The 27,730-nt window shown below is 40.4% G+C and overlaps 1 protein-coding gene across 1 annotated transcript in view; it reads right to left on the bottom strand.

Annotated features, from left to right (window-relative positions):
• Positions 1 to 27,730, bottom strand: part of LOC107106402 (dedicator of cytokinesis protein 1) — a 288,943-nt gene that overhangs the window by 14,049 nt on the left and 247,164 nt on the right. Inside the window, exons 22-25 of the mRNA XM_015406534.1 lie at positions 20,973 to 21,118; positions 17,720 to 17,918; positions 6,379 to 6,529; positions 3,490 to 3,635 (exon numbers count right to left, since the gene is read on the bottom strand). Of these exons, the coding sequence (XP_015262020.1) occupies positions 3,490 to 3,635; positions 6,379 to 6,529; positions 17,720 to 17,918; positions 20,973 to 21,118 (642 nt within the window). The remainder of the gene's footprint in view (positions 1 to 3,489; positions 3,636 to 6,378; positions 6,530 to 17,719; positions 17,919 to 20,972; positions 21,119 to 27,730) is intronic.

Below are 27,730 nucleotides of genomic sequence, written 5' to 3'. Positions count from 1 at the left end.
TTTCTCTTAGTAAATGTTGGACCTGTAAGTATCGGAACCAGGGAATTTGTTCTCCAATTTTTTCTTCTATCTCTGCTTTTGTATGTGGAATACCTTTTTCCTTGAGAGCTATCAAACGAGTTAGACCAGCTTGTTTCCAACTTTGAAAGGCTTTTGCATCTTTTCCTGGAATAAACCATTCTTGATTAAGAAACGAGGATAACCTGGAATTGTTGGGTATCAGCAGCTGTCGTCTTCTGTCCCAGACCTCCAAAGCTGCAGCAAGGAATGAGTTTAATGAGATGTTTTCATGTCTGTCTTTGGATTTCTGCCATATGACATCAGCCAAAGGTGTTGAGTCACACATGTTCTCTTCATCAAATTTCTTTTCTCATAGAAAAGGTACAGAAAGCTACAGAGGGTAACCACCTCTCTTATCCTCCAGTGGATGTATATTCTATATAGTGAAAAGGAGACTTTTGTTGCCAAACGACACTGCATCTCTGATTAGGTTGTACCACCCTCTATATCTTTTTCCTGAGCGTATTCATATGCTGATTAATATTGCCTCACTGCCTCTTGAGAGATCAGAAGAAGACAAACGTATACATCAAGAAAACGTAGCAATAAAATTTTGAATTCTTCATAGTATACAAAGCTTTCGATATGATTTTGTGTGAATCTGGGGATGTATTCATGGAATACCAAATGAGTGGGCAATGCATGGGTACATGTAACAGCTTCTACTAGAGTATTGTACATAGATGCAAATCCTCTAAAGCTAGCTATGAGCAAAATTCTTTTACACACTGATTCAGTTTCAGTAAAGCATTAGAATGGGGGTAAAAATATGGGAAGCTATCATATGCTATTCTTGCCAGCATTAGTTCACTTATTATGCATTGCTTCCTCTATGAAACATTCATCATCAAGCATTGTATCTACTGCTGAAATGATGGAAATCAAGCCATTATTTGTGTGCTTAGTAAGTGTTAGAGCCAATAGTATAAATTTAAATTCTCCATTGTCTGTTTTCTTTAGTTTCTCTTTTTGATTTTGTATGCTAAGCATGCAGCTGATTTTGTATGCAATGATATGTATGAGCCTGTAAAAGAGCAGAGAAAGCCTTGTGGAATTCCTTCATGTAATTGATCTTGCAAGAAACCTAATATCCTATTTTGCGTTCAGATACTCTATTAAGAAAACCTTTCACCAAACAAAGTTTGCTATTCAACTTTATATAAACTGAGTATGTATGCACATATATCACAATTAATTGTGAGGAACTTATCAAGACAAGATTATTTTCCCCCACTTTTGAATCAATAAAACTCGTACACAATAAGAGGCAACTGCAATGTGCAATTGCAATCCCAATACTTTATTTGTCATGTTTCTATCCCACTCTTTCTCCAAAGAACTCAAGGCGGCATATATGGTTTCCCCCTCATCCCTTTTACCCTCTCAACAACATTACAAAAAAATAAAAAACCTATAAAAGACATAATAAATATAATTTATGAACTAATCGGTATTACAAGCCATTATAAATAAACAATGTAGATAAAACTGGGACGTAAAAACAGCACTAAACCATATCCAGCACTGCAGCCTAAAACTTTATCCATGAAACAGTCCTCAGTTTAGAAGTAGACCATAAACACAGGTTTAAAAAGAGATGGAACTCCTCAGTAATGTTTTTGTCTGGTTCCTAAAGGTCAGGAAAATAGGTTCTGGGTGTCCTTTAAAGGAGAAGGGCATTATAAAGGCAAGGGACCACCACTGAAAAAGCCGTGTCTCTGGCTGCCACCCACTAAACCTCTGCAGGAGAACAGGACTTGGGGAAAGGATCTTAACTGGCATGCTAGACAGTATGGAAGGAGGCAGTCCTTCCATCACCTCAGTCCCAAGCACTTTAGGGCCTTCGTTTAAGAACCAGCACTTTGAACTGTGCTTGGAAATAGACTAGTTATACCTTAAAAGGGTATGGCCATTTTTTTCTGCCACAGTTTTGTGAAAGTACTCCTTTCCATTATGTTTAATTGTAAGTCTGACAGCACCATGAGGTTGCATTCTGACAAGAGATCTATCCAGTCCTGCATATTATCATAAGTATAATAGGGAAACCTGTTCCACATGGCTTTTGTACATGCATCTCTCATGATCTCGAACATGGCCTCTTTTTTTGTTGTGGTCAAAGAGAGCTCTTCACCAGCAGAAAAACTGGCTGGATCCAACCCTAAAGTTTTAGCTAGATGAATAATTTAGAGGAACCTGCTGATCTGTAAAAAGGTTCTTTTGCGTCAATTTGACCTCATTAGTTTTACAACTCCTGAATCCTCCCACAAAATAAAGTTTAGACTAGTTAATTGGCTAAATTGGTTATGCTGTAAACAATGCTCCCTCTAAGCTGTGGTGTCTTGTGAGCAAAAATTCTAATTTCTGAGCTACTGGCATTAAAGTTGTGAGCGAGCGATTTGGCTACTGCATGAATTAGTTTGCTCTGGAGCCATCCTTCCTGAGCTAAGACAAACATGTGTGAGCCGGAGGCTAAAAAACTGTGAGCTAGCTCACACTAACTCAGCTTACTGGCTGTAAATATGTAAAATGAAAGGGGAAAGTCATCATTAAGGGAAACGGAAGAGTTCTGAATGGGACACTGAGTTTCAGCTCAGCAGTCCCACTACCTCAGTCTGCTGTAGGAATTAATCTTTGCTCTTCAAGTTTATCAGCATATCAGTATTTAGTGTCTCCAATGTCTGTCTTTTTATTTTCTTCAAGACCTAACAACATTCACACAACAACAAAAGATTTCTACTTCCTTTCATAAGTCTAAACTTCTAATGGTATGAATTGCTTAATACCATGTCAGAAACAGATAACCTAAGAACATAAGCAACACTTTCTAAGGCATCAGTAGCCAAATTTTGCTCAAACATTTCAGTGCTCTGTTATGCAGAGTAGCAGGATTGCTTGCCTCACAGGAAACTGTGAGAGAATGCCTGTGAAACAAAACTCATACATTAGAGTTGTCTGAAATGTACTTTATTTCCTCTGCTGAAATAAGATTGGAAAAACATAAAATCTAAGTTGCTGCTGGGACTCTCCTCTGTCTTTTTAACAGCCTCCATCAGCCTGTCTAACAATACTTTGCTTTATATATAGCTTTCACTACACAATGAATCTGTGTCCACATACAAGTCATTTAGAACAAGTTCACCATTCCTTCATGTGCTAAGAAAAATTCTGTCATGTAACAGTACAAGAGATCAGCAATCAGAGACACCAGGCCTGAGGAGTACCAACTGACTTCCTGTTTGCTAGACCAAAGGACAAAATGGAAGGAATGATATGGCAGAAATGGTACTTGGACCAGTAGATGTTGGCCTCTGGCACGTCTCTATCCATTTTCTCTTTGGACTTTCTGCAAAAGCAATAGCTGAATAAAGCAATACACATTATATATTATTAAAAGAATAAGGTACTTTCCCATTTAGATGCAAAACTTACCCTCTGTGGTACAGGTGGAGATGTGGCAGGGCTAACGGATTCCTGGCTGTCCGTGAGACACCCATAATCTGCCACACTACCTTTCACAGGCAACGGAGGAGGAATGTCTGTCATTTCCAAACTATTCATGCCATTTAGTTCTAGACCTGCAAACAAATACAACTTTTATAACAAATGGGCCATTTAAGCCAATCTTCAAATTCATAGCAATTTTCATGTTCTAATATTAATTAAAAGAACATACAGTTGCATCTAGTGACCCAACAACAGTAATTTGCTGCCTGAAAAATAAAGGGTCTTATCAAGTAACATCTAATGGACTCAAAACAGTGAGAGAGTTGGAAAAGATGGATAAAGGAGATCAAGGAGTGGATCTTTTCTACTTTACTTTTCCTTGGCTATATGCATGTTCAAAAATCTTTTGCAGGGGATCAGGGGACTCATAAACAAAATACACCAACAACAAATAGCACCAGTGAGGATGGCGAATGGAACAGAATGGAATGCCTCTTCCTTGGTAGACCAAGATCAACAGTGGACCAAACTCTCCACCAGTGGAAGAGAGGAAAAGAGGCCAAGCGTGGTGGAGCATTTTGTTGATGAGGATCTAGCAATAGTCACTAGATAATTTTTCAGGGCTGCTAGGGGAGGGCAAGGCAGGGAAGATTCCCTTCACCAACCCTTTTCACAACCTGTTCTGTTGGGTCGAACCTAGAATCACTGTGTTACAGCAAATCAACAATGGACCAGTGGTGACAGATATTTCTTTGTTTCCATTAAGTAGTACTTTCTCAAATGCCATTATTTCAAATGAGGCATTTATTTTGAAATGTGCATGTTGACAGTGGTACATTTTTAGCCTGGGTGTATGCATGCACAACAATTCACAACAAATTTTAAATATCATATCTTGGATACTACATTCAACAATAAATGGCAAACAAGAGCAGCGTATCAGAAGAAATGGAGGTGCCCCTGAGCAATGTTCACATGTGGTCAAAGAGACCCTGCGTTTGTGTGTGGGGAAGGGGAAACAGCTGATTCCCCTCCATTATTCCTAAATGGTGTTCAAGGAGACTGGGGAGATCTACGTATCAGAAAGAAATCCCTGTATTGAGATATTTAACTTGCAGCATTAAAAGTAATGCTTGCCATCAGCAATCTCTCCTGTCCCCAAGCATTCCTAATAAGAAAGTTGTGCCAGATTGTTCCTTTTGTGATATGTGTCTACTTAATATTCACAGCTCATTCCAAATCTTGTAGCTCATTCCTCCTTAGTCAATACTGAAAATCCAATGATGTTAAAAGTTTATTTTCTAAGATATATCACAATATAATGGAACACAACTTTATTTACTCTTCTGCATAAAGCCTTTCAGTAATTCAATGCAGAAATGAATTTTATAATTAGCCACATATCGTTAATGAAAAGTTTGAAAATTACCATAATTATATTAAATTAAAAGCCACTAGTTGTTTGAATAAATAAGCTATTTAGGGAGAAAAACATAAAATAATATTTTTCTAAACTTAGTGCAAAATAAGATGATGTCTCAGTATGGTTCAAAACACACCCTGTTGTAGGGCTGCTATTTTTAGATGTCCACCCACCCTGTCTGGATAGCCATAAACATAAATTATACTGCTTCTTTTAAAAAAGAATGCCTATAAGCTATTTTTAATTTTAAAAAGTCAAAAATTCTGCCAGGTTCGGGATTGAATTTGTCACAAACTATTTTGTGAAGAAATGCTTGTTACACTAGGAACCTACCACATTCTGCACTTGTTTGTTTGGTTTTTTTTAAACAGAATCATAGCAAGATTACCTAGGCTATGAAAAAGTGTTCTGAGCCTCCACAAGTACAATTAACATTTAAAAATGGATAGTTCACTGTCACCTGCCAACTGATCTGTTCTTATTTTCTGCCTCGTAGTAAGAATAGGAAAGAATTAATAGATTCATGCAGTCAGATGATATGTTAAGATCTCAAGAAGATACAACCTAAAGAAGCAAAAAGCTTATATTGATTATGGGACTACATTATGGAATGGTTCCCTGGAGAAGGACCCTAATCTACTGCAAATGACTGGCGAGCCTCTTGGCATCTGCCACCACAGCTACATCCCCTGCCACCAGCTCTACATGTTTTGGGGGGAATGTAAACCCCCCCCATGTATGCAAATCTGGGGTGTCTGCCCAAGTTTGCAGGAAAACTTGTTTAGCGTTAGGTGGCCCTAATCCGTGGATTTAGCTATCCGCAGATAGGGGCCACAAAGCTCTATTAGATATATAGATGATATGATATGATTGATATGATATGCTAGGGAAGATTAACTCCTAACCTCCCTGACTCCCTGTACCAAGCAGCATCCTAAAAAACCTGCTTTTCTGTGCTATCCATCACACCCTGTTACAATACCCCTAATATCAATCACTAATTTATCTGTAAGTCTGTTTACTGCCACTATTTATGCACATTTGTTGGGGCTCATAATCTTATTCTGTATTAGTCTGCAACTTTAAGGCAGTAACAATCTACTTAAAAAAAAGAGATTGCATACACTAATTATTTTACTTAAGGTGTTGTGAAATTATTTCATTCAGCAGACTTTTTGTGAAGACTTCTGCTTAGCTGTCTAGTATAAAATGCCATACAATAGATGCTATAGGAATCACTATACAAAACAAGTTGGATCCTTCACTTCATTTTCTAAGTAAGGAGGTCTTGTTCCAATGGACCAAACTTTTTACTCAGAAGGACACACCCTGAAAAAAGTCTCTTGCTGAGCTAATTACTCAGCTGGGCACAAGGCATTGGACATATCACACAGTGACTATAATTTGGTTGGGCACGATATCAGAAATCACAGTTTTATAAAGAGACTTACTGGACTGCAGACTGAAAGAAAGCTTGGCCCTTGGAGTGATTGGTGGAGGGATAGGCTGAGAAGGTGGTGATGGTGAAACAGAAAGACGTTTTTCACTTCCCATGACATTAATCACTTGGCTCTTTGGTCTTTGTGGTCTCAGAGGACTGATCTGCATTGTATTGAAAAGAAAAAAGTTGAACCAATTTGAAGTCTACCTTGCACACAAAGAGCAGTTAGCATGAGGATATATCACTTGCTCTTGCAACGTAGCCGGATACATTAAGCAGGAAACATTTCTTATTGAGCTGTTGACCTTGTGATAAATGTGTTCCTAGATGTAAAATGTAACATCACAGCGATAAGAAAAAAAAGTTTTCATTTCAATGCAGTAGTGCTCAAACAAATATCCTTGGCTTGTCCTTTCCTAAGCATTATTTTTGTGCCCTGGAACTTGCAGTTAATTTTCAAAGTATTTTGAAGTTTCTTTTCTAGTTTTCTGCAGTAACATGACATAGTTATTTTTTAATCTCAGTTATTTTCTGTTATGAAAGAAGAATTAAAAGACAAATACTATGAATCTTGTTTTTTAATAATTCTATTTTTATCTCCAATAAACACACAGCATTGATTTCTCTTGTTCAAATCACAAGTTATTAAACCTGTTTTTTTTGATGGAGGTAAATACTACCAGAACAAATCTAATTACCACCAAAACTATCGATATTTGTTTGCTCTTAAAGTCCCAACCTATAGTTTATTCTTAAGAGGGTTTAAAAAAAAATCATAGATATTGAAATAATTCCCATTACCCCCAAAAAAGTATCCAAGGAATAAATGGCACATATTTAGTACTCTCTCATGGCTTCCATATCACCAGTATTGGTAGGTCCGAGGCAGGGTTCTGTAGCAGAAAGCGTGCACTATAAAGATAGGACTTCCAAAAATAACTTATCTATGGGAGTTCATTCTCCTATGAAGTATAGAGAGTGATGTGTTACTCATACCATTTGGTCAAAGAGGCAGATATTAACTTTCACTTCCTGCCTCTCTGGTGTGTGTGTGTGTGTGGGTGTCACAGTTCCTCAGTTCAAAATCTTCCAAAGCTGTTTAGATTACAATTTTAATCAAGTAAGCAGGAGAAAACAGAACATATATAAGGTCAACAGAAGCAACAGTGAGATCATAGTTCAGCATTGGTGGATGAAAGAAAATGAACTAGTAGCTGGATCTCCTAATGGATTCTATTCTCTTGGTGTAGATCCTTTGTGCCCTAGGGAGATCAAGAGTATGTCAAGATTTGCCCCTAGTATGATCAGGAGAGGGGGGGACTGACTTCCTGCAATCGATGGAAGTGAGAATTAACCTTGGGTTGAGTCTGTTCTCAGAATGATTCCCCTTATGCAAAGTCCCCTCCTGGCTAAAAATACCTCTATGCCCTACTCACGGAAGTTACTGTTTTCAGAAAAAACACACATTGAGAATCAGGAATCAGGAGACCTCCAACGGCTTGATAGTATTATGTGGAATAAGCATGATGGAAATGTGAATTACTGGGGGACTTGAGAGGAGATACTCTTCTGAGGGCCAAACTACACCTTCATAGCAGCTATGAGGAATGGCTTTTAAAAAATAAAGGAGCTCAAACAGGCTCAGAACACTGCTACAGTGGGAGGAAAGGCTCCTGCCCTCCCTCCCAACCATTTTACCACACTGAAACAGCACCGTGGGGGTATTTTCCTATTTTTGCTGCAACACATGGAGTATTCTGTGCACATGGAGTAACAAAAACAGGGAAGTAAGCCCCCCCCCATGTTATTTCTGAATGGGGAAAATGCTACAGTGGTATTAGGAGTCCATTTGGACTCTCCTTTATTTTTTATTTCTCTCCTTTCTCTCTGGATGCAACTCTTTGAAAGCCAGGCCCCTGAGTCACCCAGGGGTCTGTTTGCAGAACTGCGAGGGGGGGAAGAGAGCCAGTATCCATGGCGGGCGGGATTGCTGGAGGGGGCGGGCCAGCACCAGATGTGGGAAACTGGGGCTTGCCTGACCATTGCTGGCCCTATCAGCAGAGTTCTGGGCATCTGGGTGGGGCGGGAGCACCCGGCCAGTATTTAGGGGGCTGTGCCATCCCGCCCGACATTCCTTGGCTTCGGATGACTTGGCCCACCCTCCCATCCCTTTAATTAGGTGCAGTTAAGGGGAGGGGGGTTGCATGCGTTTCCCCCCCCCACATTATTTTATTCTGTCACAGCTTGGTGGTAATGGGGTCGGATCCATTATCAGGAAAGCTGGCCTGCGTGCCCATTTCCTGAGACTGGGGATCCCCTTATGGGATTTTGGCGCGAGGGGCCCAGCCCGGAGGCATGGCCAGGGATTACCCTCATGCCCAGGTGGCAGGGGAGACCGCCTTGGAGTGTCCGCCTTGTGGTATTCAGAGACCTGTCATCCCCAGGTGGACAGCAAATTATCGACTGGCAGGAGGCCAGTCGAGGGACGGGATCCGGCACCCATGCTGTGCCAAAGCATACTACAGCTGTAATCAATAAAGTAGTGGCCTATTTTCCCACTTTTCTGGAATCTATGTGTAAGCATGTATTATTTAAAGCAAACTGTATACAGGGTTAGTAGTTAGTTGGGGATGATGGAGGGACTCTAGCTGGGATGCCCGCCTCACCCCTCCTCTTGGTGCTGGGGCTGCAAACACAAGTGTGTAGTTTGGCCTGAGGAAGTGGGTTATGTGTGGATGTCTCATCAAAGGAAGACCATCTGCCTGATGGAGAAAAACAGCTAACTGCCAATGCAGCCAATTATCTACGAAGCAGATGGGTCCTTAGCTTCTGCTCCAAACCTGCGTGTAAAAGCTAAAGACCTGTTGGATCAAGGGAGTAACTGGATCTAATTTTTTTCTCCTATAGTAGTGAGTATACATGTAGCTTCATAAATGATAGGTGTTGATGGACTCCTGGAAGTCAGGGAAGACAGGTAAAGAGAGAAGACTGGAAACTGAACTAAAACAGAGGGCAAAGGGATAAGTGAAAGCATGAAGCTAGTTAACTAAAGCTTGTGCTCCTTTTAAGGCAGGAAATGAACTGAGCAGCTGGGCTGAGCCCCTCCAGAAGAGACAAGAAGTTAAGATCTTTTTCCTTTATTGAATAGCAGGACTCATCCCTTCTGAGATGCTATTCCTATTAGAGCGAGACAGTAATCTATTCACTTGATAAACAATTTTAGTTCATTTTGCCTTTCACATAAGTAGATCTGTAACATCACAATCCTATGAAGAGCTACTCCAGTTAACTGAGATCTGCGGGCTTAGACTCTGCACAGGATTGCCCTGTCAGTTTCCATGGGCTAGTTTGATTTGTTTTCAACAAAATACAGGGTTAACTAGCCCCTTTTCTAGGATGTAGCTTGAATGTTTGGTACCGTATAGATCTTTTGTCTACCTAAAGGACACCTTTCAGTCTATAATTCTGCAAAAGTGTGCAGACTTAGACTGCACAGATATCACATCAAGCCGGAATGTACATGGACCCACCTTGATGCTGGGCTCACATGTGTACCTTCCCCTCCCGCACAACCCAAGGGCTATGGCTCAGGGACAGAGCATTTGCTGGGCTTGCAGGATATCACAGGTTCATTCCCTGGCATCTCCAGTTAAAGCAGTCAGGTAGTAGGTTATGTGAAAGAGCTCCACCTGAGACTCTAGAGAGTTGTTACCAGTCTGGGTAGACAATAAGACACTGATGACCAATAATCTGATTTACTATAAATCAACATCATGTGTTCACCCATGCACAGACCGTATCCTTCCATGATATACGAGTGCAGGTGCATGGCTTAACCAGATTTAGCCACCTCCCTAAATCTAGTTTCTAAACCAGAGTTTATTGCAGATTTAGAATCCCAGCATATATGTGTTGGGTGATAACGCCTCATGCTCTCCACAAGAGAATGGAGGGATGTATGCACACAAGCCCAGCAACAAGCCCAGTGGGCTGCCCTCCCCAGGCATGGCACAGGTGCCTCTGGGTGCACGAGGCCCTGGCCCAGCTGGGCAGCGGCTGGGGCACGCGCACCACGAGGCGTGACCGGCAGGCCCAACAGGCACCAGGAGGGCAGGAACGGAAGGGGCAGCTTCAGTGTCCGTGGCTTTAGGTGGGGCCCACTGAGAAGGGGCGGAGAGGGAGTGAGGAGGGGATAAAAGAGAAGAGAGGAGGCATCTGGCCTGGGTGAGATAGCGATAGAGAGCCCTACTTGCTGGAGGAAAGTTAGAAAAGCCAGCTCACTTAAAGGGATGTAGGGGTGACATAATCCCTCCAAACAGCCCCGCATTCTGAGGCCTACCCACCCTCCTCCTCTTTAATCCTTACCTCGACTGTCAAGGGGTTATTTGAGAGCTACAGCAAAACACTGTCAGTGGCCCCTTATCCTGGACATATCTAAACTGTGCATACGCAGGTATTAGATGGAATGCCTCTGATGCCTCTCATTCTGTAACTTGTTCCCCAAGCAGCCATTAGTCTATATTGTGTCCTACAGGTCAGGAAATAAAACAATTATGCTGGTGGGGGAGGTCCAGTTCAGATTCAGCACTGAGACAATTTGGCTTTAATTCAAATTTAGGCCAATAAACCTTTTGAGAGCCAGCCTGACAAACCTGAACTTGCTGCAACAGCTATTCCATAGATACTTGTGACATTCGTGCAACCATATTTTGGACAGTGCTAATGGCCCTGTTAGTTAGGGGAAATAACCTTATTTCCACAGTAGAGATATATTGCCGTTTGAGTGCTGGGAATTTTTCATCTAATAAAACACTGCACAACTATGCAGCGCTAGATACTTACTTTAGATTAGTGAGTGATTTTATTGAATCTCTGAGCCAAGGAAAATCATTCCATAGATCCCTGGCTGGTAACTAATTTTAAACAGGGGACATATTTTGAATTAAGCAAGGATGAAGGGCTAGAAACGTTGGCTCTGCTCTGTTCTATTGCCAGGTAAACCAACAGGAGCAAAGAGATATTTGACCCATTCCTCCATAGTTGAAGCAGCAAAAAAGAGGTCTTTCTGTATTCAGCAGTCTACTTCTGTTGGTCTTTATTTATTTCAAGCAGAGGAACAAGCAGCTTAGGGGTCAGAGGGGGAGGGCTCTATTGAAGCTTCTTTTGCTGCTGACATTGGGGGTGGGGGGTGCTACAGAGAGCTCAGCCTGCATTGCCTCAAAAAATACTTGATAGCTCCCAACTAAATATGTGAATTGATTCAAGTGAAGAATACTGTATCTCTGATAATTCAAAATGATACAACAGTGATGCTAGAGCTGTGAAGCTTCACCACATATTCAAGCCATCAAGCAATGAACAGGAGTGTGTGAACCACTCAGAAGTAAACATGCAAGCATACTTTTGACGAGGGACTAGACTTGTATACCTTCACATTTGCTGTTCTAAAGTTAAGTAGATGAAGGCTGGCCTTTTAATTATTTAAACAGAAGTATGATATCAGCAAACTGGTAGATTTGGGATATTCTAAATGGTGAGCTACCATGGCATATCTGTACTGTTAATGCCTAGCTGAAGAGAAGTGCCCATTGGGAATTCTAAGATTTATAACCTGCCCTGCCCTACAAAAGCAGGGATCAGGGTGGATAACAAAAATTGAAAACAACTCCAAAATTTACAACAATTGAATAAGATGACACTTAAAAAGAGCAAAATAGTGCCTCATTTCCTGACAGTATGGGAGGGGAGGAAAGGAAGACGTAAGGAAAAGGGAAAAGGAGGAAATCAGCCTTGTTAGATATCATCACTGTCCTCAGCATAGGCCTGGCAGAAAATCTCTGTTTTACAAGCCCTGCAGAACTGTATCAAGTCCTGCAAGGCCTGGATCTCGCTTGGTAGAGAGTTCCACCAAGCTGGAGGTAGGGCCATTCACCAAATGTCTCAGCACACTGTCAGTAACGCTAAATATTCAGACTTGCAAGCCTATAGTGAAACCTATGAAGCATACAATAAATACATGGAGCTGCCTAACACTGTATCAAACCATTGGTCTATTGAGGTTATTATTGTTTACTCTAACTAGCAGCATCTCGCCAGAGTCTCAGTTGGAGCTCTTTTGTATCAACAACTACCTAATCTTTTCTACTGGAGATTCTGGGGATAGAACCTGGGACCTTCTGTATGCAGATGCTCTGTCACTAAGTCATGTCCTCATGGTGATCTCTTTTACAAAACCATGGGGATGTTAGGTCTTTTAAACCCCTCTTATATTTGTGACACATCCTTCCACAAAGCAGTCTAGAGCAGCATATGTGAATGCCATCCCATTTTATCCTTACAACAACCTGTGAGGTAGATTGGGATGACAAATAGTGACTGGATCCATTGGGCATAAAAAGCTACAAAACACCCTTTATTGTAGAGCTGCTTTTTAGTTCAATGTTCGGTTTTTTGTAGGGTTTTTTTGACCTATCATGTATGATTCAGGGGTAATAAGGTTAATTATTATTCTCCTCAGAGAACACTTTCCTGAGTTATATAGGTCTAAGAGACTATCTAGAATGAAAATATAACTTTTTAGTGTAATGAAAACAGAATCAGTACCCATTAACAGTGACTGTCATTTAATCAATAAAATGTGCAGCCTATTATTCTGATGTTTGACATTCGCATCTGAGTGTTCTGTTAAACACTCAGCACCAGAGTTTGTCTGAGCAAAATGCTCTGGAATGAACAAATTAAGTACAAGAGGTTGTATCAAGGAAATTTTCTGCTACTTAGAAAAAGACAAATGGAATCTAAAGAACCATTACTGATAATAGTAAAATACTGAAGTATTTTAATTATCTTTGTGGAGCAGATCAAAAGCATACAAGAACCATTTAATTAGGATCAATTTTCTCTTTATAAAATGTACAATGTCTTTGTTTTTGATCACCCATTTAAATTAGTATGGTAATGTACCAAGTGCATAGCTAGAAAAACTTTATTAACACATGTTTTTAATAACAGAATTATTCTATAACAATTTAAAGTACATTTATGAAGATTTGTACCCTACCCTTACTGAAAAAGAGCTCAGAAAAAATACATTGAGTGGACTATCTACTAATCATTGCCTGTTGGAAAGAGAAAATGGAGAAAGAGGCCTAAGGGTAGTCATCCCCACTTAGAAACTTAGGATCCAGTGTAGTGTAGAGGTAAGAGTACTGATCTAGAATACGGAAGACCTGGGTTGAATACCCCACTTCCATGAAACTCACCAGGTGACCTGGGACCAGTCACACAATCTCAGCCTTACAGGGTTGTTGTGGAGATAAAAGGAAGAAGAGAGAAACATGAACACTGCCCTGAGCTCCCTGGAGGATAAGATTTAGAAGATTTAGAAAAAAACCAAACACATAGATAAGTAGACAAATAGACATCCCACCATCTCTTATTGGCCTTTCTGGTAGAAAAAATGCAAAGTAAAGAGAGATGTAGCTTCACAAATAGGATGCTGCAGCTTGCCTTTTCACACAGCAGGCGTTCTCCCAAGAGAACTGGACACTTTGACTATGCCATGTTTGCTCAGATGCCTGTCAGTTTTCGAGGTGGAGAATTGCATGGGGAGTTGGTGTGCAAAGATGTTGCTGGAGATGTGTGGCTGCAATCTTACTTCTCCCTATACAGTACAACCACTCTTCCCCTTAGAACAGAGAGAATATATGGCTTTGCCAATACACAGAAATTATTATTGTATACTATTTTTTAAAAATCTCCATTTTACAAGAGTTAAAGCACTCACAAAGTTAGTCATGCTCCAAAACAATGGGACATGTAAGTGAAATTTGTCACATTACTTTCTGTGTCACATGAGCACTACAGACCCTGTGCAGTGACATTTTGAACTCAAAATTTAGGTTCCATGCAGTTAAGACTTTTCACTTTAGGATATTTTCCAAAACTGGCATTGCTGTCACAGTCATTTATTCAAAATGGACCTTCCATGTCATTGTTACCCAGTTCTTATTTACCATTTATATGCTGCTGACTGCAACTCCAGTATTGCACGTTCAACCTGCAGAGGAAGAGGACTGGGGCCAAAAGAAAAAGGCAAAGGAGCAACTTGTATGTATTTAAAGCATTAGTAAATGCCTTAAATAAAGTTATAACTATCATCTGAGGGCTCATAGGACATTCCCTTTATTTTTAAAAAATCTAAAATAAGAATATCCTTCAGTTTGAATGGCATTAAGGCCATTAGTGCCTCTCATACTGAAGGATATTCTTATTTTAGATTTTTTTAACAATAAAAGGAATGTCACATGAGCCCTCAGATGATAGTTATACCTTTCTTCTTTATATTGGACATACAATGGACATATGCTTGTATAAAAATGTACATACAGCCCTTCATAGCAAACTAAATTCTTTGGGATCTAGACTAAACTGGCAATTTCTACAGATTCCTCCTTTCCACTGCTGACCCCCTCATGTCATTTCTCAGGGTCCCTTGTCTCAGTAGAGTGCAGTAGGATGGGAAAGTTCCAATCTGACACTGGAAAATGTAGTCTGTATCCAACCTGATCTAGATATATATGTCAGGTTTTGATCACTAGCCTTCAGTTCATTAAGTATCTGCATATCTGCATATGGATGTTTATGTGGATACAGAACCATGTGGTAAACCAGACTCCACATTTGTTGAAAACAAGGGGTGTAGTAAACACACTGCATGTTCTACTCTGGCTGTTGTAAATGACCTGTTGGAAGGAACAGATCTTTTACAAAACATGTTCTTCCAAATATGATCATTTAAAGTTGCACTTTTGTCTCAAGTTCTTTGGAATTATATCACTGTAGTTGCCAAAGACATTAGGAAATATCTATAAAAGCAGTTCGATTAATCAACCTTTTTGAAGTATTTTCATTCTGCTGAATGTCAGAAGAAATATGCCACCTTTTAACTTCAAAGCAATTAAAAGTTAACCTGGCCATTGTATTTGTTCTCCTTAAATTGGAAATTTCTTTTCTCATAGAAATATTATACCTAAAAGTCTTCATGGCTTTTTATCATGATAAAAAGTTTGTGTGGGGAGAGGGTTTTAGAAAAATAAGTATTCTTACGATATCTGTATATGAGCATCCAAGGTTCTGAAATGTTTAGCAAGTAAATTATAGGTATTTTGTTCATGGTTAACATCAAATTTTGACTCTGTGTGGCCCAATGATTCTAAGAGCAGTATGCAGAAAAGTAGTTCTGATCTGAGAATCTCCTGTAGTATGGTACGTAATTCATTTCAAGGTTTCCCACCAAGGTATAATTTAGAAAGAAAATTTGACATGTGACTCCTGGCTTTATGGATCAAGCACACATTTAGCAGTGAACTGTGTGCCTATAGCATATTCAGTTAGTCTAAATAAAAGCCCATTTCCATTTTGGGCAAAATCTCTGCTGTTACAGTGTCCAGCAATTATACTGAATGAAGTCCAGTCACTAGTCAAGAGTTTGCTTGATAAGGTAAGTTTCTTCTTATGCAATGTTGTAAATGTGAAGGTACAGGAGCACTAAATCCACCTCCTGGGCCCACTGAAACTTCCCTTTGAAGTAGAACCTCCTACTTAGGAAAAAAACCTCTTCCTCAAGGTATCAGCCCACAAAATTCTCCATATGGATTGAGGCTGAGTTTTAAAATGTGGTTATTAATAGATATTTACATTCTTAACCATGCATTCCTCCATCAAAGTCACACATCATTATCATATCCAGACCTACCTATATAAAGCTAAGTAAGCTGTTAACAATCATAATCCTCCCCCCGCCCCAAGTCTGTGGTAGCATGAATACATGAAGCTGCCTTATACTGAGTCAGACTACTGGTCTACCAAGGTTAGTATTGTCTACTTTGACTGGCAGCAGTTCTTCAGGGTCTGAGGCAGAGGTCTTCCATATTACCTCCGACTTCATCCTTTTAACTGGAGATGCCAGGTATTGAACCTGGGACCTTCAGCATTCCAAGAAGATGATTCACCATTGAACCATGGCTGCTCTCCATGGTAATCACCTTCCACTTTGGAAGCAAACTGAAGCATTCACATAGCCTGTAATATCCCTCCACTTTTCTAGTTGCAGAGGGTGCATGCTACCTTATAGTCTTTTTTTCTCATTTAAAAGCTATTATGTGATATTTACCTGAAAAAGAAAGAGTCTAAGAGCTTGTTAACATATGACTGCCCACCATATTGACTAACATACAGCGATGACTTGCATGGATGAGTGTGCAATCACAGATTAATGACCACAGATACAAACTGTCTGTGCATTTACATTAAACAAATATGTGGCTATTCTTCCTTATGGAAGGACGAACATGGAAAAGTGAATCAATCTTAAGATATCCATGGAGCCAATACGAAGGTAGCAATAAGGTACCCAGGTTCAAATCCTTAGCTCCAACTCAGTGCCACTTCCAGAATTTTGAACTGCATGTATGGAAATAACCAAAATGGCAACAGACACATCACTTTGCCAACAACACCTCCCAGATAAGGCAGCAGCACTATCTGAGCATCTTGGGCAAGTCACTGGCTCTCAGACTCAGTTCACATTATCATTGTAGCAATGAGATCGATTATAAGTAATATTCAAAACAAACCATGTTAGTGATGAATAAATCAATTGCACATTAGACATAACTTGATCCAGACTAGAGTTTAGAAAGGTTGTTTGAGACCACAGATAAGGAAAAATGTTCATAAAAATTGCTTAGATACTTTTGAATTCTTTCAGAAAAACTCTGTGTTTAACTTGTCTTATCAAATGTCTTCATTTGGTATATGGTCAGCCTGAACATATGAATCCGCAGTAACTGCACTGGCAGAAACAGTAGACTGTGCTCTGCTTTCTGCTAACTATGTATAACAGCCAATTTTCACTTTAGGTTGGGTCAAGAGTTCCACTGTTATGGTAGGCCTGAAACGTGCATCGGATCCTGAGTAAAGCACCTCTGCATCCTGCACATACCTTCATTGTTGGGTGTGTACACATGAGCAGTTCATCAAGCTCTTCCACCTGACGTGTGATAAAATTCTCCTTTCTACTTGAACAGGACAATATAGACAACTGGTCGATCAACTGCTTATGACCACTACAATGAATGACCACTTGAATAAATAATCGTCCGTAGTTAAGATAGGTCCTCCTTGAAGAGCAACATGCATGTGCTGGGATTCCTGAAATGCTCCTATATGAATTCCTATGCGAATGCTGCAGTATTATGTCAAACACAGTACAACTGTTCTCACTATCCATTGAGTTCAGGTACACAAAAGCTCTTGCTCACAACTAAGTATGGCTCAGTTATCATTACCGTTTCTGAAAGGATCACTGCTTCAGACTGTTGCAGAGAAATATCTGTCGATTTAAATTCTTTTTCAAATATCTCTTGGTGTTTGCTGTTTCTCTTTTCTTTCTTCTTCTCCTTCTTATCTTTATCTGGGTCATCCTTGTCCAACTTATCTTGTGATCTAGAATGCATTTTCTTTGGCAGAAGGGGCTCAAGCACAAACCTGAAAGACATTCATATTTACTAAGATGACTAATATATTGATGTCAAAAATGCCATTTACATTTTGTAACCACAGCATAACTTAGTGCATCATTCCTTTATCAGCTTAGCAAACTTAATAATACGAATGGGGAAAAGGAACAGCCAATCAGTGTCCAGCTTTCTTGTGCTAAAGTTTGCAGATGAGCCTATTATGGAACAGCCACCGGCAATTCCTAAACATGTGGCAGATTTATTACGATACTAATTCCCTATGTCTGTTAATGATTAAAGTTTACTGTTCAAAAAACACTCTAAAGAACATCTGTTTGCCTAATTTGATGTAATGGCAGTTTATAACATACATAGTGAGTATGTAACTTAGCAGCTAAGAGAGAGAGCTTGGATCCAGGAGATGACTGGTTCAAATCTTCACAAACTCCCCAAGTGGTCCTAGTCTCAATCTCCTATCTGAACTAGCGGGATATTAATACTGGCCTACTGTGCAGGGCTGTTATAAGGACTAGTGTGATCATTCATGTCAAGTGCTACAGGAAAGTTGGATATGTTTAGAAATACTAATGAAAACAGTACAGCTATTAAATGCCTGTACTTGTAAATATGTGTACATATTATGTGGCAGAGACAGCAGATATGTATATGATCAGTATAGGTAAGAGCAGATCCTCCCACAAACTTACAACCATATCTGCACAGTTCTTTCATACACCTACATTTACAGCACAATCCTAAGGGGGTGCAATTGGCACAGGGAGCTGACTGACCACCATGCTGGCATAAGTCTGAATTACACCGGTGTAAGGGGCATTTACGCTGGTGCAGGGCATGAGTGGTGCTGTGCCATGCACTTCCACTGGCACAGCTGCAATGCAGCCACATGCTGGTGGAATGATGGCGCAAACCCCTGCAGTGGCATAAATGTGGGTGTTCCAGGGGGTGTGGCACCAGTTAGGTGGCTCCCAAAGCATTTTCAGAGTGATAGCACTCCCCATAAAAGGTGCAAAATTGCACCGGCAAAAATGCCCGCACAGCCCATTGGTGGTCACGGTAACTCCTAATTCAGTGCTCTCCACACAGTGGTGGCCACACCCATGGGAACCAAAACAGCTCAGGATACCAATCAAGCATGCACCCAATCAGCACACCCACCCATGCCAGCCCTAACCCTCCTCAGCATCCAATTACAGCGGCAGCCCTCTGCCCTACAAATAGTTCCAGGAGGTCACCCCACAACTCCAGAGGTAGGACACACTGGTCTCTTTAAGGGGATGTATGCTGCAGAGGACAAGTGAGGCTTCCTCCCTCCCCCCATTTGGCCATCATGTAACTTACCCCTTAGGGAAGCGACTAATGCCACCACTGTTGCACCATGAATGGCCACTGCAGTGCAGGCACAACAGAGAATTTCTCTGTTTTCTATTTAATTCATTTATACCCTGCCTTTCTCACCAATGGGGACCAAAAGCAGCTTACATCATTCTCCTCTCCATTTTATCCACAACGACAACCCTGTGAGGTTGGTTAGGCTGAGAGCAAATGGTTGGCTCAAGGTCACCCAGCGAGCTTCCATAGCCCAAATCCTTTTATCCATCAGTTGTTGTGATATGTACAGAACATGAAACTGGACGAATACTGTGAATGGGCTATGTGATTTTAGTTTTTACTTCACGCTCAAGGTCACCCAGCGAGCTTCCATAGCCCAAATCCTTTCATCCATCAGTTGTTGTGATACGTACAGAACATGAAACTGGACGAATACTGCTAATGGGCTATGGGAGTTTAGTTTTTACTTCAGAGGATGCTTTCCAGACATATGACCTCTCAGAGCCTCTTGCATTGCCATACGAGGCAGAGTTACACTCTTCTAAGTCCACTGAAATCAGTGGGCTTGAAACGTTGAAAACTCTGCTTAGGACAGGACCGTTAGAACACCAACTCTGTGGAGCAGCAGTAAGCAGTGAGGACCCTGATCCCTGCCTGCAAATGTCAGAAAGGCCAGAGTTATGAAGCAATCGTTAAGCATTAACACTGTAACTAGCACCAGTCAAGAACTGCAAGGATTTAGGAATGAGTGTCTTAATAAGTCTGAGACCTGAGGTGAAATTGGTTAACTGGCCTCAAGGAATCCTTAATTTTGATACATTTAATAAAGAAATAAGGGTGCCAAATTAGTAAAAGCCTCAAGGCTAAGGATTTTAAGTGCCACCACCCAGACACAAGAATCCATGTGCAAATTTTAACACTTGGGACAAAGACAATCTCCCAAAGGTCACACATGTTTTAAGGTTTTGTGTTATGCAGGTGCATATGTATAGTTATCTCTCATTGGCTATCCTAAATATTAAGAAAAGGGAAATTTTGAGAACCAGCGAGACATGAACACAGGGGAGGGCAAGCTCCTAGGCATGCACAATGGACAGCACCATACAAGACTCTTTTGCTTGGCATGCAAAGCCAGCTCTTTGCTCAAGACAAGCCCCTGGGAAGCTGGCAGCAATGCCATCTTGGTCACCCAGCATCCGTCCAAGTGCACACATGAACATATGAAACTGCCTTATACTGAATCAGACCCTTGGTCCATCAAAGTCAGTATTGTCTACTCAGACTGGCAGTGGTTCTCCAAGGTCTCAGGCAGAGGTCTTTCACATCACCTGTTGCCAGATGTTTTAACGGGACATACCGGGGATTGAACAGGGACCTCCTTCACGCCAAGCATATGCTCTACCACTGAGCCACAGCCCCTTGCCTCTCCAACCTGTTTTTCTAGCACACCAACATCTTTTAGGAGCAACGCGATAGGTTTTCGGCACTTGTGAGAAAACAGTTGTCTACCTCTGGCTAAAGCATTTATTCAATTAGCTATTTTCATTTATTTTTATTGCATTCATATCATAGCTTTCTTCTCTTAATGGAACTCATACATGGTGGACACAGGGTTCCTCAGGAGGTGCCTGATCCAGGCACTGACTAGACCAGGACCTAGTTAGCTTCAGCAAGGTTACTGCACGGCGTAGCCTTCCAACCATGCCGTGGAACCTGAAGTCTGCATCCTTACCCATCAGAGCCAGGTCTAGAAGGTGTGCTGTCAGATGAAATTGAGGAAACAGATGCAATAGACAGTGGCCTTGAGGAAGAAGGCATTGTGAATGATCTAACCATAGATCTTGGACGACTGCCTCGTCTATCATCCACAGTGGAGGGCTACAAAATATAATACAAAATATCATTTTACTTTTTCTAGAACACACTGAAGATGCGACTGTCAGACGTTGCCTATGATGACTTGGAGTCCACATAAAATCTACGATTATTTAGGTGTCATTCATATGCCTTATTTCATATCACATTTACATTCATTGAGGCCACAGCAGTCTCTCTCTCTCTCATGCATATTTATATCACTTATGTAATCTATATATTTCAAATAAAAAATGCTGCTGAAACACAAATATGGTACAAAAGATGGTTTCACAGAGAAACATTTAGATTGGACAAATATATTTTATCTGGTAGTTTAAATGCGAGAGTTTACAGTTTTGAATATTTATTCAAGGTTTGTAAGCCATTAACAACTAATATATGCATAAAGTAACTGAACTCTTCCAACAAAAACGGGAATCCCATGCTGTTTGATCACAGGTAGATTTTTCCACCCGGTCAGCTTCTAGGAGGCTGGTGCAGCACAAATCAGACAGAAATGATAAAACTCCATCAATTCTGAAAGAGCTGCAGATCAGAGTAATAGTGGGAGGATAACATCTGGGCATAAGCTTGCCAGTCAATTCCTGTACAACATTAATATGTACTCCTGAAACAAATGACATGTAAAAAGAGTTTATATCAATCTCTCTCTTCTCAAGGGGAGCACATTCGTTTCTAGAGCAATAATTTCCAAAATTCTATTTGTCGCTGGTGGCCCCACCAAAAATGTTTTTAGGTTTGAAAAAAAACAAGATTCTAAATTTTAGGAACACAATTCTCCTTTGGATTTTGTATATGATACTAATTTATTTTTAAAAAATGGGGAGCACATTTGTTTCTAGAGCAATAATTTCCAAAATTCTATTTGTCACTGGTGGCCCCACCAAAAATGTTTTTAGGTTTTTTAAAAAATAAGATTCTAAATTTTAGGAACACAATTCTTCTTTGGATTTTGTATATGATATTTATTTAAAAAAACTGATATGCCAACTCTCCAGAAGACTTTATTATGAAGTTGACCATTCCCAGGCCCTTGGCCACTGCCTGAAGAATGATGCTACAAAAGTTACCCACATATGTCCAGAGGTTAACCATGCATATCTGATGACTGCATTTCAGAGGGTAGCCTCTGGTCTGCAGCAGAACAACTAGATTTGAGTCAGTAGCACCTTAGAGACCAACAACGATAATCTATACAGAATTGGAACATAACGATGTAAACTAAGCTTATTATTCCTGTTTGATCCTTAAATCTTTTAATTTTTTATTATTTTCGTTTTTAAAAAGGTGGGATGCAAGAAGGAAGAAAGCGTAGGGGGGAAATATAGATTCATCAGGTTTGTCATATATCATGAGTTGTTATGTACAAGTAAAAGATCCTTGAATCTGTTAACATCTCCATTATGCTGTATAATTTACTGCTCACCCTCTACCTCATTATGCTGTATGATAATTTACTGCTCACCTATATGTATGGACTGGTAATTTCCAATTTTGTTTCTGTCTCTGTCTTGACTCTAATTGGCCCTTCCTGGCAACTACCCTCCCTCCTATGCATAATGGTTGAGGAAATTCTGTTCCACTGTATCTGAAGAAGTATGCTTGCACATGGAAGCTTATTCCTTGAATAAAACTTTGTGGGTCTTAAAGGTGCCACTGGACTCAAGCTTTGTTCTGTTGCTTCAAACCAGCACGGCTACCCACCTGAATCTGTTTACAGAATTGGAGCAATATTTTACCGTGCACTGTAGAAGCTGGTGAGAAAGTTGGTTGTCTCGGTTTTATACATGTACTTATTTTAGCACAAATGTAAAAATAGATTGTAAAAGTCAAGTGGTTTACATTTTTCTTCTTCAAAGAGTCCTTCTCTTTTAGATTTTTCAGAAATCAGGTTTTGCCATGAACTTTACCCTTTCTCTCTCGATCATAAAACTATAAGGACAAGGATATGCCTGGGTCTAGGGACATCTGACCTACTCCCAACATCCCACACTTCTCTAAAGCATGGTTCACACATAATAACACCAGTGCAAATGCCTCAGTAGTGCACATGGCAGGTCTCAGACTTCCAGACATTTGCATGGAAGTGTAGTGTATGGGAGCCGCATCCCTATATATGTGGCCGGCAAGATTTCCATGATAGTAATGGTATTTTTCTTGAGATTTCACCACAGCAGAAATGCCAATAGTAGAGTATACACAGCCTGTGAAGAAGTGCCTTTTCACACACATCCACAGGGACTTAAACCCAGTGGGGCTTTCTGTACTCCAAAAGTGGTAATGTGGAATTGGCCTGCATGTATGCCTCATCCTTCTATTACTGATGCAAACACTTCCTGGAACAAAAGAACTTTAGGCATGATGTACCACCATTCAAACAGCAGGGCCTATACATGCTGACACCAGTCACAGCATCTCCTATGATACTCCAAGCCATGTGCAAGAACAAAAACTGAATTCTGCAAAGCAGAGAATTAAACTGAATCTGGTGAATATACATGTTTCTACAATCCCCATCAGTATCATTATAAAATAGCAGCTGGTGCAGTGTGCCTTCTACAACACAGTTACAAGGAATACAATCTTCTGTTTGCATACATATATTTTTATCAGAGGTGGTGGGAACATTATTGCTACTTAAGGTATTTCTGACTGCTTGTTTGGACACAAATTTTACAAAGCTACTGATAACGAATCTTTGAAATGACAGTGGGTTTTCATTATTTTGCTTAGCTTCAGGGTTCACACATGATTTGTGTAGTTAATAAAGCTTGAAAAAATTTCTGCTCTGTGTGGGACCAAATACACAACATATGTCACTATGACAAAACAGAGAGAACAACACTGAGTTTATACACACAAGATTTACAGTTATAACTGTCTGAAGGATTTCTGAATGCATGCAATTTTTCTGAAAGTAAACCAAGAAAGAAGAAATAAATTATGCCTAAGTACTTCCATTTTTTAAGATTACTTATTATTCTACCTAAAATATACAGTAGTTCTACACAACATGCCCAACACTGACAGAAGTTCAGGCTGACTGTTAACAACACCCAAAGCATAGTATCAAAAGTTATCACTGACAGAAGTTCAGGCTGACTGTTAACACCCAAAGTATAGTACCAACATGAAAAGTTATTCAAGTAGGCCCAGCTCTGCTCCTTGAGGACTACAGTTTAAAAACTGGGGATCACCTTTAAGAGTTAGTCTCCCTTCCCATTCTCCCTACTGAACAAACTGAACACCAGTTAGGGTCGGCATGTCAAGCCTGCTCATGACCAGAGAGAGGGCTTTTGCAGTGTTGGCACCTCAGCTGAGGAATGCCTTCCCCACTCGATGTTTAATGGTGCCTAGTTTTCTATAGAGGCTTACCATGTTCCCACTTACAATGGGAGATCTCCTGTCCTCAGATGCTGCTGCCCACCACTGCTCAGCTGAGTGGTGAGAACAAAGTGGCTGACAAAATGGCGGGGCGCAATAGTTGTCACTGATGTGATGACAGAACCTCTGGAGCAACCTGAAAATGATGTCATTGCGCTAGGGCAACACTCTAGATAAAGTATTTCTTCTAGTGCAATGATGTCACTTCCAGGTTGCATGAGAAGTTGAGTCATCACGGCAGGAACAATGATCATCCCCCCCCCCAAAAAAAAACCCCTGTAAGTTTTCATCTTCCCCATCTCCTGCCAGTTGCTAGGCCACGGCATGCATGGCAACTCTATTTCTATACTTTCTTATTTGGATGTGCATTTGGATGTGACCTTTACAAAACTGCAAACATTTCATAGGTTCTGTTAACAAGAGGCTTAGCAGAATGGTCAGAACCAAGACCATACTTAATAGCAATACGTGAATAACCACTTGCAGTTGCATAACCCTGATTTTTTAAAATTAAAGCAACCAGTGCTTGAGCCTAGCTTAGCAAGAAAGATACTATAATATTCCTTGACATGTCCCCCTGACTTCAAAGGCTGGCTGCTTCAAAAGCTATCAGATATCACTTGAGGATTTCATCTCATATAAAAAGTTTAACTTGCATACAACCTATATTTTAAAGCAAACAGTGAATCCAGTATGCAGAACAATCTAATGATCTTATTGGCTACATCTGAGGGTAATATGGTTGATGCAAAAATAATAATTAAAAGACATTATTATATACTAGATTGATGTTCTCCTGGGCCATTGAAATATCTCCTGGGACATTTCAATTCAAGAAGTTTTTCTGCTAACCTCAAACTAATCATATTTCTACAAAAAGACTTCAAAGGGAAGTTCCAGCATGAAACAGCTGAACTAGAATGTATTAGTAAATGAAATTCTCTTGAATTCAGATTCAGATGAGAGAGTAAGGTTATCTTAAAATAGTTCTAGTCTTTCCTATGCAACAGAATACAGAGAAAAATAAAGAGAGGTGTAGAACTTGTGAGGACACCACCCTTTTCTCCAGCCGAGACCCCCTTGGTTACTGAAGTTCTCCTTTAGCTGTTTTAATAGGCACTCCCTTTTACAGCCTAAGCGTCAAGGAGATCTGAAACTTGGAGAGTCTCATAAACGAACGTGGATACAGCCATGACATTGAAAAATTCCAGGGAAGAACAAGAAGGGTGTGCTGGCATTAGAAACTGATTAAGTGCACTCTCCCCCAGTGCGGGGTAAAATCATTCTCAATAACAAAATACTTTTCAACACTGGAATATCTTGGCCTGCACAGCCCAAGGAAATTTGCTATTTCATTTACCGATGCCCAGTTCCTCGTTTTCCTTTTTTTACTCACTCAAGAAGGGCACTCAAGTCAGTAATTTATGCTCCATCATGATTCAGAAGCTATCTCGATTCACCCAAACTTTTGTGTCAATGAAGATCTGGTTCACTGCAACCTGGTTAAAGTATGTTATCATGTTGCATCACCCAGGCTCTTTGTGCCCATGCAGATTTGGCTCATAATAGCCTAATCAAGCTATTTCTCCCACTTTTTCCTGCCAAAGTTTGAAACCAGTTAACTTTAAACCAGCCAGTGAGATTCAATTTTTCTTTATCTTGACCGAATCCAAAGCCAGGATGGACCAAATCTCACCTGCCATAGCAAACAGATCCCTGGTCCAGAGCTCTGCTGGTCACAATTATTGTTTCCTGTGGAGAACCCCTGCTGCACTTCACTGACTTTTTTCTGCTTAGCTGGATTCTCGCTCTGCTCCTTGGACCTCAGCTGTGTTTGCCCTTGGACCTCGCCGGACCTCAAGCCCAGGATTTCAGGTCATATGTCCCTTCCCAAAAACTTCTGAATTTCCTCCCGCCTATCTTCTATAAGTGTGCTCTCTTGTTGGTGTATGTGTGCGCATGTGTGGTTATGTGTCCAGTGTAGGTTGTTTATATTTTTATTCTTTTTACTTTATTTTGTATTCAATATAGTTGTTTATTTGTGTTTACAATCACTCTCTCATTTTCTTTCTTCATAATTTTGGGTCCCCTTCAGAGCTGACACATGGTGCACAAGGATTCTGTTCTCTTCCCTATGCTGCTTTAATAATATAAGGCCCCTCAGTAGGATCACCCACAGTTTTGGGGTTTGGTGTTATGAGGGACTTCTGCTTCTTCCACACCGTGAGGCAGATTTCCCCACCAAAATGCTTCCTCCTCACTCCGACTGAGCAGCCTCTTAGTAGCACATTTTAGTAGTATAAATATAAATCTCTGCATGTCCCACCCTGTGATAGAGAAGTTATTTGGCTTTTGCCCAGGCCAGATATTTATGGTACCTAATCAGAAACCCTCTTACATATCCCTTTGGAAATGACACTTGACACAAAGTAAAGTTCAATTTTATTAAACAGGCTCAGTTGGGTTGGGAATGGGCAGGAAATGAGAACCTGAGGTAAATTTTGTTCTTTATACAAATTATAATATTTTGAACAGGCAACAGAGTTGAAGCTTATTTTCTTAGAGACTCAGGTCTTAAGTGTGAGAGGTTTGTCTTGGAGATTTCTTTCAGCAACAATGTGTATTAATAAAGTTTTATATAACTATCTTAGTTTCCTGGAAGTTAGACCTTTCTTCCTGTATTTAAATACCTCCCTTGTGGGAGTACAACTTTTCCTTTGAACTTTTGTGGAATCCAAGACCATTTCCCTTTTCACACAAACCAGAGGTCCCCTCTGAATGGAGCCCACTGAATAACTGGGTAAGAAATATTCTCCTCTAAAACAATTGTTGCTCTCTGTAGTTTGTTAATGAGATGGTTTTAGTATCTTTTGTAAATCCTCCCCTTTCCTTTCCTTTTTTTAAAAAACAAAGTATGTATAGAAATCACTTTGAACAATTGTTTTCAGGTGACTTTCAGAAAACAGTTTTTAAAAAATTCTTTGACAGAAAGAAAGAGTGCATGTTCTCTGCCTAACCATTTGTAGATTTCACAGAGCAGGAGTTTCCTGCTGTTCTGTCCTTCTGTAGCCTACTGAACTAGGGTTGCCAAATAATTTTCACTCACCGGCGGGGGAGTCTGCGTCCCGTCCGGGAGCAGTCCGCATGTGTGTGTGCGTGCGCGCGCAGCGCGCGTGCGCCGCCGCGACATCACCAGAAGTGACGTCAAACGCTACCGACGTTGGGGGC

Source organism: Gekko japonicus, unplaced genomic scaffold, assembly GCF_001447785.1.
Source record: "Gekko japonicus isolate JY-2015 unplaced genomic scaffold, Gekko_japonicus_V1.1 scaffold23, whole genome shotgun sequence".
NCBI lineage: Eukaryota > Metazoa > Chordata > Lepidosauria > Squamata > Gekkonidae > Gekko > Gekko japonicus.
Note: the sequence above shows the minus strand (reverse complement) of the source record. Positions and strands in the feature narration are given on the sequence as shown.